Here is a 12,701-nt window from a genome sequence, read left to right on the forward strand (position 1 = left end):
ATAACACCAATCTAGCACCCTCTGTATGGATGATGATCATGAATCATGAATACAAATCATCTTGATTAAGTATCAGCTTTCAACTAAAAAAAAACTTTGTACTCCAAAATCGTTGTAGAACTATGATGCTGTCAACAGACATAGAGAGATAAAAGCTTCAAACTTACAATACCCCTTTCCTTATATTTTTTCAGGTAAAAAAAAAAAATTTAGAGTTATTCTCATATTTTAATTCATAGATATTACTTGAATTATCTTTTGGAGTACATTTCATTTACGTCTTAAGAAAAAAAAAACTCTTTTTGTTATTGAAAATGAAAAATATATAATGAAATAAGAAGTATACTTACTTAATATGACCATATCACTTGATTCTCCTTTCAATATAAAAGTAATTATCAAGATTCTTTAATAATAACTTTAGAATGAGTTTGATGAAAAACTTTTTTTCGTCAAAAAATTGAGTTATAATTAAAAAACTCTTTTAAATAATTTCTCTGTGATTATGTGGTTATTCCTACATAATAAATATTCTCATAGATCTATTTAAGCAATTTGCTATTGTTACTTAAAAAGTCTGGAGAACATTTAAAATTGTTCGGTTTTAATATTAAACAGATCTTTTAAGTAACGATAAGAGTTTGTTTGAATATTTTGCATTCAATTTATTGCTTTGAAATTAAAAGATTCTCTTTCGTCCATTATACCGATAAGGAACTTTCTCTTTCGTAACTTCTTTCTGTATTCAGTTAATTCTTTTGTACCACATCTCACTATCGAACCCTTCAATTTGATATTCTTCAACCATTGTTAGCCGATTGTTGGATACCAATCGTGTTGCGCACGCAGGTTGGCAACAGGTAGAAGCAGAAAAGAGACAAAGAATATAAAAAGAAGACAGTATACATGAACAGGCAAACCGCAGGTGCAGCAAAGGGGGAGTTTGACTCTAAAGTCTATAAGGTGGGAGTCAAACCTGACCGGTAGGTTTAGCTTCAGGTTCTGGTCGACGCTCTTCGATCGACAGTCGCTTACAGAAAGTCAATATACTCAGGTGAAACGCGCTACAACATGTGAACATATAGTGTAAATTTTTTTATTCAAGTGTTTTCTTTTTTCGGCATAACGTAAGTGTTTCTACAGTCATTTCAATTATCATAATAACTACATACCCAAGGAACTCGATCATTAACTTATTTCAAGATCAATAGATCATAGAATGAAATTTAAATAACGGGTTCATAAAAAAGTAAAATGGAGCGCAGGCGCAATTTGCGTGAACCAAAAGACTTTCAGCGATCCAAGACGCGTCGATTTAAATTACTAGGTCATTTCTCTACATGCAACTGAAAAAATTTGAATAACAATTATTTATTTAAAAAAAAAGCCTATGAACAGTTTTTAAATAACTCCTCATTATCATCATCAATTTAAAAAAAAAAAAGAAAGAAATGGAAAATAATATTTATTCAAATACTCAAATCCAAGTTGAAAAAATATTTATTTTGCCACTTTGTGTGTCTATATAATTATTTCCGGAATAACCAAGGTCGTTAACGCAAGTTCATAATTTATTTAAATCTCTATCAAAAAAAGAAGATAAATTCTAGAATAAATTTTAATTTATTTTATAAATTTTCTTATCAACAAAAATGAGGAGAATTAATTTGAAATACAACAGACCTTAATCACTGTTGATACTAAAAATTTATCTTCAAAAACATTGAATGGCATCAATCTTTTTCATCAATAATATTCCAAAAAGAAGAAACCCTTATCAACTGGCGCCTGGTAGTCTTTATTTTGCATTCAGAAATAAATAAAAATCCCACAAAATTTTCAGTCACCGATTTGTCTTTCTCAGATTATTCAAACAAACAACGTTATATTTTATAGCAAAGGATAGTTTAATATTTAGCTCAAATGCATTCAAACTGAGTACAATAAGCTACTCAAGAACAATAAAAGACTTGATGGTACATAATAAAGGGAGAATCAAACCCAAATAAACTCAAGTATTCTAAGTAACCATTCAATTTATGGATTTTAACTACACAATGCCGACTATCTAGGAATATATGAGAGATTTAGTGTAGTGATTGAATTAACGAGACATCAGATCAGCAGTCATGCTTGAAGGAATAACATCGTTACGGTGTAGTGAACGACTAGTTTCGATAAAGCGTATCGTTTTGCATTGTATTTAGTACATACACATTTCATTACGCTTTCACAATACAATTGTCTGAGCATATAAAGTTGCTCTTAAAATACAACTAAGACCAATGACTTCACTGTACAATATTTTTATAGTTCATGCTACACTCTCTTAAACCAGTCGAACAACATTCCCAACTGTTGGATCGAACTGGAGAAAAGAGAGTTGAAAACGCTCACGCCAACTCGTCCACCATTTTGGTTTGTTTCTTATTGCAAAACATCTTCAAGTCTCTTCCTACTTAAAGAGTTATTAAGGGTTTCAAAATTTTTTTAACCATTGTTTACATATATTTTTTTTTATCTTTGATAAATAAATCATTCAAAAAGAAGACTAGAGACTACTGTGATTCAAATAACTCTGTAGCTCTCTGCGGATGCGGTACAACTTCCGGTCATTATGTTGTATACTACTGACGCACCAACCATATAATGACATCTGAAAAACTCTAACGAAATGTTTTCTCAGTTTTATAGCATTACAATTAAGATCAGATGACTCAGTAAATTATTAATCATTTAATATTAATTAAATAATAAAATTTTCCTATTTAGAAACGAGATTATTTTGCGATTATTAATAGTTTATGACTTTTTTTCTATTTTATTCAAAGATGTTTTTTATTGTTGCGTCAAGACTTGAACAGTTGCGTTCACTAGCACGAGCGAGGAACAAAGAATGTACATCGGCAGTCTTATGTAAGATTGTGTTTTATATTTGTATTATTGCGGCTATTTTTATAGGATCAGTTTAACGTAAATATAAAAATTATTTTATTTATACTCAAGAGTATGATTTTTTATATAAATTAATTTATTCATGTAACTGAAAAACATTAAATTAATAAATTAAATATTAATAAATATTTCGGGTAGAGGAATATAATATAACTATTTTTAATATAATATTGTGCGTGGCACAATGAGAAAGGTGGAATTCCACAGCGATATACGTTAGTAAAATAATCGATAATCCCCTCGCATACCACATTAAAATTTCATACCTCGTTCTACTATCATTAGTCGACGTCTCTTCTTGATGATTGTTTGCAATAGAATTTTTATTTAATTATCTGACAATTTTCGTCGTGTAGATTACATTTAAACGACGTTACTAATAAAGGTATAATAACAGCTTGGTCATAAATATATTCTCTTACATGGCAATGTAATGTTCATAATCTGTAACGAATATCTATAAAACTTATTAGTGAAAGGCCGTTGCTCATTTTCATACTCAAATTGACTGAGTGAGTCATCGTAACTATGTTTTCTTGTCCTTGAATCATATCACTCGTTGACACGTTTCAACATCCATATTAAATCGTTTTACATTTTTATGACTTATACACCTGCTATATAATTTATTTATTTATCGAATATTTTCACATTCTTTATATCATGCCTATGTATTTATTAAAAAATAAGGCGCAAATAAAAAACGAGACTTGAAAGGATTTTGTAATTACTATATTGTTTAAAAACAAAAAATTACATTCTTATTGGATTAATAACAACGAATTTTGAGTGATAACATAAAAATATTGTTTTTTATTCAATTGTAATCTACTTGCATGATGCATTTTTAAAGCATGATTTAATAATATATAAAGTTGGAACACAATTAATATTTTATTGATCGTTTTGGAAAGTTTGTGATTGGTTTAAACGCTATTAACTTCAATAAATATGGCGAAATAAATTTTAATATTTATTTAGAAAATTTACATTTCATGAATATAATTATTTTTATATTATTATTGTAAATATATGAATTTTGATTAAATATATAGATATAACAATTTTATTATCACATTTTAATTGAGACGAATAAAAGAAAAGTAGTGAATTCCGAATAGATAATATGAAAAAATAATTTATTTAAAGTACGTAAATAGATTAATTGTGGTGGATAATTAAAAAATTATTGTGAAAAAGTGGACTCATCAAATCAAATTGATACAAAAAAACTTGAATAAACAATATAATAATAGCATTCTAATTGTGTATGTTAATTTGTTTGATAAATTTCCATATTGAAAAAATTTTTGTTTTTTTACTATTATTTATCAAATTCCAACAATATATTTTATTCAGAATAACAATTCATTCGAAAATTCATATAATTACTGTAATGAACTATGTGATATTTATCAAATTTGTCAAACTATGGAAAATTAATTCAACAAAAAATAATAATTTACAAAAAACAAATATTTATTGTAACTCAAAAAACTAAAATAACTAAACCACATACATGTATATTGTCATAAATTTATTAAATTCTTACTATTAGTAATTTTAATTTTATATAATGGAGAATAGTTTTTTATTTATAACAAGTTTCTTCTTTCTCTATCTATGATTTTTTTTTCATTTAATTCGTATCTATTTTCTATCGGATAGTGTAGATCAGAAAAAATCCTAGATAATTACACATTATGTAACATTTTTTATAACATGACATTTAATTTCTAGCTGAAAAAGAATGTTGCTTTTCATTGATTATTCGGAAGACAGAATAGGTAAATAGGAATTAACATTTTACTAAATGAAATACTCCTCTAACAAGTAAAATAACCAACTGATTTCAACTTAGTTTCAAATTTATATTCAAATTTAACTCTAAATCCTTTTATAGAACTATCTCAACTAAATCTAGAAATCGGTGTTATCTATACAAAAAATAAATGCATTGAATGACAAAATCTCGAAAGTTTTGTAATATCTTCGAAGAGAGCAAGTTGGAAGTCAGGAATATAGAACATACAAGCATAACAATTTAGGTAAATGCATTGGAATTGCATGTTAGTTCCCACACCCTATGAATCATGAATGCCAGGGAATTGTATTGAAACCAAATTTCCGAACATATTTAGAATGACATGATCAGCAATAATACGTAATTACTTCTCCAATGTACGTTTTTACCCGCAATTGATTGATTGTTAATCCTCTTTCTACCCACAACAGATGTGCCCTTTTCAATTTACTATCTGTAATTTACGTAGATTTTATCTTGTTTACAAGAGGCTTTATCATTTAAAAAAATGAAAATTTACCACTTCTCCAATAATATATAGTCTATAAACAAACCAATAGTTTAAACACTTTTAATTACAATCGATTACTTCAGACAATATTGAACAGTTTTATTTAGACATTAAATTTATGTGAAATAGTGGTGAGGTTAGATACTAATGAGAACTATTTATTAACTTTTTAATAACTAGAATATAAAGTTATGAAATAGTATAGTTAATGAGAACTGAGATAGAATATAATTGCATAGAGATTGAACTTGGTATTAATTATAGAGAGCGGAAAATTTTCTGTAACGTTCAGCCTAGCTAAGCATTATATTCCCAGGATTAAAGTGTGAGAAGAATAATGGCTGATAGTGCATAAAGAGTAAGTGGATCATTAAAAATAGATGAAATTCATCATACTAGTTGATGCTGAGAAAATAAAAGGTTTATCAACGTTATTGGCTAATTTGAACTAAATCGAATTAAACTGAAAAATAATTCAACAAAATTGAAATTGAACATGCTCATATTATAAATCAATATCCGAATAAGCATTTTAATAATCAGTCAAATTTGATTGATCAAAAGCTCATTCCTGGAATTTTATAGAAATTTTTACTAGTCAATCTAGAGTAAAATTTTGTAGCCAAAAAATTAAAAATTACTGTTTTAGTAAAAATAGCTAAAAATTAAGGAAAGAGTATTATTTTGGTTGGTAAAAATTTCTAGAAAAAAATTTATAAATTTCTTAGCTATTTTTACTGAAAAAAACTGGTAATTTTCAAATTTTCTTGGCTACTAAGTTTTACTCTTAATTGAGTAGTAAAAATTCCTCGAAATTTTTTTTCCGTATATGTATTATTCATGATAAGTTTTTCCATTTTAAATCATAAGAATTCTTAAGTTGTTCGTTATTATGCTTTAAATTGGATTTATGATTTCAAATGAGCACACCATTGACTTCCTAGATCATTAAAGTATAATGGGGAAATAAAATGTATCTGGATTATTGATATAGTGATGAATAGTTAACTACTGGTAACCCAAGAACCATCATAAACCAGGAAATCAATGAACGTAGTCATCTAAAATCTTGAAAGTAATCAAGTTCATAAAAATGAATATTCTCAATGTCAACTTGTCATCAACAATTATTAAATAGATATTGACTAATTAATTGAGATAACTGTAACGAAGCATTTATTTTATAACACATTAATCAATCATTGCTACATGTTCTAGAATTTTATTGAGCAAGAATATGCTTTGGAAATAAGAAATTCAATTCTTTTGAAACAATCAACAGTTTCTTAAGGCTGATTGATTTATAATATAAAAATAAATGAACATGTTGATGATAATTATAAATGAATAATTTTTTTTTTTTACAGATTAGCCATGGAACTGTTTTGCAATATTCTATATAAGTTGATAACGTGAATAAGTTCAGTGAACTGAAAGTGAATTTCATCTGAAACCAAATCAAGAAAATGTTAGAGTTGATGTCGGTTATTGTTCTAATTTTTGTGTCGGTGACAAAAGCCACTTTAGATCCTTCAGGTGTTAAGTGTGGTCAAAAGAGATGTTCAACTACAGAGTACTGTAGTCCCTTTGATTCACAGTGTAAACCATGTTCTCTAATTTGTGATTCTGCCAGCCACAACCATCATCCAGAAATTTGTGTTCGAGACTGTCAAGGTAAATTGCATGACCTCAATCTAAAAAATACCTCCAAAGCATTTGGAAGAACAAGAATCTGTCGTTAAGAGATGGGTATCTTTTTCATGTGTGTTTCTGGTGGGATTTGTTGGAGATCTAGAGCTCTATAAGGGTGTTGAACTTTCGGGGAAAAAATCTTTGAGTTTCTTCACATCAGATAATAGAATCTAGGAAAAATAAATAAATGTTTCGAAATTCTAATTTATTCGGTAAGGTAATAAATAAGAACCGGTACTTTTTTACAACATGGAGTAAACTTATTGTAGAAAAAATAGTTTTAAGAAGTGAGAAAAAAACTATTGAGTACAAATAATTCAGTGTTCCTTCTAGCATTACAATATTGATGTATGCATGCATTCAAAATGCGGTTCATGAATGAGAGATGAGGAGGATGCACGTGGGTGTGGTAATCACAAATTTTATACTTGACTTTTTCTTGTGGTGGATGCTCGACGCTGGTTTTTTCTCTGAATTATCATACAATGCCAACTACACAACTTGGCATATTTCATTCATCAAAGAATAAACCGTTAAAAAAACTCTTTTTTGTGATTAAAATACTAACACGTTTCATTATTTACAATTTAAAAAAAATTACCTTATTGCATAATATGATTATTATTCACTCTTTAAAAATATTTTAATTTTTTTTAGTTTTATTGATAAATTATAAGATGGCATCAATAACTAAACAAAAAAGTTTAGGAACTTGAATAAAATCAGTTAGCGAAAAAATTGGAGTTAATAAAAGCTGAATTATTTTTAATTAGTTTTTAATTAAATAAAAAAAAATATTTTAACTTATATTTAAGTTTAGTCGAATTATTTTCATTCAAGTGAAAAATTTTGTTCTTATAAACTATTTTTATTAATTATTAATAATAGTAATTATTATTATACATTTATTTCAAGTCTTTTGTTTTAGTTCATTAATTGTAGAATAAGTCATTTTTTTCATTTATTAACCACAATTTTTCATTATTTAATAAGAAGAATTATCAGCAATTTCTTTAATTATCATGTGACTAATCAATCAACAATTGCTATATAATTATTATTTCATTCATAGTCTGCAACAACTTTATGCAATATTACTATTTATAGTTTTTACGTTTCTATTTACAATTTCCGGATACACTAATGAACCTTAAAGATAAAAAAATTATATTTCATTCAGACTTTTTTTACCTATTCAACAGCAACAATAATAATAGCAATGAATATTATTGTGATTATGTTAAAATGACGATGATTAAATGAATTTTTTCTTACAGTCAGACCCATGAACAAAAACATACGTAATCCTAGATCCACCTGAGTATACTTGTGCACCTGAGTAACCTAAGTATAGTCAGGTCTATACACCTGACGTTTTCTATATAAACCATTCCACACAGTGACTCATCAACTCACTACTTCTTATTCTTTTTTTCTTGCCGTCTGTTTCATTACATCTTCTTGTCCCCTTTTTCTTTTTTCACCTCGAAGGTAATTCAAGAGCGACTTTTTTACCTTGTCAAACTTCAGTAGAGTCAGGTAGAAGCTAAAACCTTTCAATTTCACTTGAAGTCTAGAATAGGATAGAACCAGGAATACCTTTTTATTTGGGTCAAATTAGGATGCCATTAAGTTAAAAGTTGAAAAGAATCATTAAACCATGTATAAACGTATGAATTTCTCCTTTAATGGTGGATGCTTCTTTAAGGCATCAAGACTTGTTATTGATAGAACAATGAATTATTTATTCATGGGACACAATTATTTTTATTTATTGATACATTTTTAGGATAAAATAATTAATTTTTTGAAATATTTTATTACAAATAAAAGTGATAAATGTCAGTGTACACTGAGAAAAATTTCTTATAAAAATTACGGGTCTGTCGCCGGTAAACCGGACATAAGTGACAAGTCGCTATAGAATTTACGAATTGAAGATATAAAAAATACATTTCACATAGTATTTTTTAATATTTATCTAAGAATTTTTACGTAACGTCTTAGAAGTTTTTACTGTACAGCACAGTAAATTTTTTTTGCTGGTAAAATTTCCTGTTGCTTCGAGAAAAATTTACTTGGTCTTCATCAAGATGTCCTAGTACACAAAAGAATTTTTACGGTGCCACATAGTAATTTTTACTGAGCGAAAAAGTAATTTTTCACTCAATTTAGAATTCGATGATGTTCGGGTGTAATCGAGTTGTTTTGGAAATTACGAGTGTTGTGTATAATAAATATTTTTATTACATGATGGTTAACCAAGTCTGTAAGTATAAAATTTCTATCATTTTTATCATTAATTCAATAACGTAATATACACAATATTAATATACCAATGCATGTATGCTAATAACGTTCTGACAATTCATTCAAATTAATAAAAAAAGAATTAGTTATTAAAATTTATATTTATTATTTCACATAAATAAATTTCATTTCCATCGATATATTTTTAATCATTGTTCCAGAGTTGTTATGATGCATATCTTTTTACCTTAGGCAGCATGTTAAGATCTCGGTTAATACTTTGAATACCTAAGTTTTATGACTTTCAAACAAAAAAAAGTTTGTTTTGACAGGGTCAGGCCGATCTCTGCTACACACATGGGATCTTCAAATCGTAGTGCAGTTTGACAAAGAGAATTTTTATATTTTTTGCCTATCCTCTATTGCATTTTCAACTAGAAGATCGTTGTTTTGACAGGTCTAGACCAGTCAGTTATCTGAAAGTCTTCGAAAGAGTAAGATCGTCGGAATTTTTGAAACAGCGAATCATTTATTGTGAGTGTTAGTGTTTACATTATTAATTATTTACTAAAAATTTATTATAAATGATTTGTTGGTGATATATTGGGTTTATTATATGCATTTTTTCTATCAAAATCTGTAGATTACTTAGCTTATCTTTATTAAAAAACATCCGTTCATAGAAGACATGATTCATTAACGTCCTGTTTTTAATACTAAACTTTTTTTGAAAAAAGTATTTTAAAGCTAACGTTTTTTTTATTCTTTATTGAATATATTCGTGATTAATATTCTTTATCTTATTATTTAATCCATTAAAATATAACATAGCACTTTACCTAATTTATATCTATCATATTTAGTCATTTTTTATATCTTGTGATTCTTTTTCCAGTTAACATGGTAAGTTCAGTAAAAAAACCTCTTTGAATTTATTATTTTTTAGCAATTTGAAAACACTTGATATTTCATAAATTTTATTTATAAATAAAGTTAATTTAAATATTTTTTTTATTGCTGTAGGACGTGAATAATCATTTTAAAAGACAGGAAATAATTTCTAATGTAAGTCTATCAATATTTCACTTTGACTTTATTATTATTTTTTGAATACAATAATTATTTAAAACTATTTGCAATTATATATTCTTTTAGCCAGCATATCAAATTTTGCTGAAATCATCAGATGGAAAATCAGTTATAAAATTTTACCGTGACCATAAAACATTAGCAAAGAACGTAAGATGTAAATTAAGCCGTACTCTAGTTGCATGGGAAAAAAATCGGTAGACGGCAGCAATTTTTACTGAAGATGATGTGGAAAGCATGAATAAGTTTCAGTAAGTGAAATATAACTTACTTACATCAATAATAAATCATTATAATTCGTTGATGATCATACTTTGATTTTTTTTTAGCATATCAGCTGAAGTATTCCAGTCTTGGGCCAAAGACATTGAAAAAATATTCCCGGGAGAGTATTGTAACGTATGGTATACGCCATACAGATCCGAACGTAGGGAAGTTATTCAAGCAGATGGCAGTAAAATTACCAAACGTATAAAAATTGATGCAAGTGGAATCTTATACGATCATTACGATTATACTTTAAGAGTATTACGCCAACAAAATCTGGTACAATCAGAAGAACTGCCATCTGATCAAATTGTCCCACTCATTACAGGTATGGATATTTAAAAGAAAAATGTAGCAATTTTTTCCATCTTAATGACGTCATGAATGACTTTATTAATAAATTATCAGATGATTCGCGCAACTCAGCTGAATGGTTACAAACTCATGTCGGCCCACCAGACCTTGTCCAACAACACTGGGACACTTCACGTTCTGTAAGAACTTTGCAGTTAAATCAAGGGACTTCAGTTGTTGAATATTATAATAACTTCCCTGTTCTTAAAAACCAGCTAGGCGCAGATTTGGTAAAATATATTTGATTAACAAAATTGCGTTAATGTGATTATTATCTAATAAGAATATTGGTTCATAATATCAATTGGATTCATCTCGCTGCAAAATTATACAACTATCCAAATATTCCAAGGAAACAAGTAATAGAAATACTTCAGTATGTAAAACATTTGTTAACAAACTTCTTAAATGAAGTTTTTCACGACGATGAAGTATTTTCTTTATTTAATGAAAAAAACATTAATACAGACATATCAAAAAAAACAGTTACAGAAAAGTTGAAAAAAAAAGTCAATGATTATTGTACGCCCGATACAGAGCATACCCTCTTTAGCAAATTCAAAAATATAAGTTACATTGAACCGAAATCATATTTGTTAGGCGAAGTAAAAGAATACAGATCAGTTAACCAATCAATGCAATTAAAGATGAATCCGGTGACTGCTCAATATGTTCCTTTGCATAAAGTTTTTAAGAAATTCTTTGAACTTCCATCAGTACTTGACGAAACGTTGTGCTATATTGAATCATTAAAACAAAACAATTTAATTATTTCGAATTTTATTCAAGGAGAGTTATGGAAAAAATTGAGTGCCGATGATCATAATAAAATCGTTTTTCCATTGTTTTTATACTTTGATGATTACGAGAATAATAACCCTTTAGGCAGTCATCGTGGCATTTCAAAATGCAGCGCATTTTACGTATCTGTTCCTTGCCTTCCTCCAAAGTATCAGGCAAAACTTGAAAATATTTTTTTGTTTGTATTATTTAATACTTTGGATCGTAAATGTTTTGAAAATCCTGTCATCTTTTCAAAAATTCGAGAAGAATTAGAGCATTTAGAAAATGAAGGTGTTAAAATTAATGTTCGAGGTGAAGAAAAAATCTTATTTTTTCGTCTCGCTTTAGTTCTTGGAGATAATTTAGGAATTCATTACGTATTGGGATTTACAGAAAGTTTGGTACATTCAAAGTTCTGTCGATTTTGCTTAATAAATAAATCTAATATAAATAATATATTTATCGAAAATGAATGTGAATTACGTAATGAATCTAATTATGAAGAAGCTTTGATCATAAATGATTCTAAGCAGACGGGTATTGTATCCAAATGTTTATTGAAAGGTATTGGAGGTTTTCACCCTATGAAAAATATATATGTCGATGTAGTTCATGATGCATTAGAAGGATTTTGTAGGTATGATTTGGGTCTTATTTTCAAATACTACATAAAAAAAAATTATTTTCCCTAACAACATTGAATAACTCTATAAAAAGTTTTAACTATGGTCCAGTGAGGAATAAACCACCAGAGATAATGGAAAGCCAAATAAAAGAAGAACAAATTATCTTGCATGCATCAGAAATGTTGGTATTGATAAGATTTTTACCTCTTATTATTGGACATTTGGTCCCAGAAAATGATGAAATTTGGGAATTAGTTTTATTGTTACGTGCAATCATTAATATTCTTACTAGTTATGACCTTAATTATGATATGCATTTAGTATTATCTTTCAAAATAAAAGAATATTTGAATTTATTAATTAAATTTTT

The 12,701-nt window shown here is 27.5% G+C and overlaps 2 protein-coding genes across 3 annotated transcripts in view; both read left to right on the forward strand.

Annotated features, from left to right (window-relative positions):
* Nucleotides 1-1,000: 1,000 nt before the first annotated feature.
* LOC118067073 (protein grindelwald) overlaps nucleotides 1,001-12,701 on the forward strand; it is a 35,279-nt gene continuing 23,578 nt past the window's right edge. Inside the window, exons 1-2 of one of the 2 annotated variants that reach the window (XM_035083618.1) lie at nucleotides 1,001-1,127; nucleotides 6,638-6,944. In XM_035083618.1, the coding sequence (XP_034939509.1) occupies nucleotides 6,737-6,944 (208 nt within the window). In that variant the 5' untranslated portion in view covers nucleotides 1,001-1,127; nucleotides 6,638-6,736. Of the gene's footprint in view, nucleotides 1,128-5,418; nucleotides 5,629-6,637; nucleotides 6,945-12,701 lie in introns of those variants that run through there. The other variant, XM_035083619.1, reaches the window with a different exon arrangement.
* On the forward strand, nucleotides 10,475-11,236 carry LOC118067074 (uncharacterized). Its single transcript, XM_035083620.1, has 3 exons — nucleotides 10,475-10,552; nucleotides 10,631-10,896; nucleotides 10,977-11,236. The coding sequence occupies exons 1-3, from the start codon at nucleotides 10,539-10,541 to the stop codon at nucleotides 11,165-11,167; spliced, it is 471 nt and encodes a 156-aa protein (XP_034939511.1). The 5' UTR covers nucleotides 10,475-10,538; the 3' UTR covers nucleotides 11,168-11,236.

Source organism: Chelonus insularis, unplaced genomic scaffold (assembly GCF_013357705.1).
Source record: "Chelonus insularis isolate UGA/USDA-ARS -01 unplaced genomic scaffold, ASM1335770v1 contig_35_pilon, whole genome shotgun sequence".
In the NCBI taxonomy this organism is placed as follows: Eukaryota; Metazoa; Arthropoda; class Insecta; order Hymenoptera; family Braconidae; genus Chelonus; species Chelonus insularis.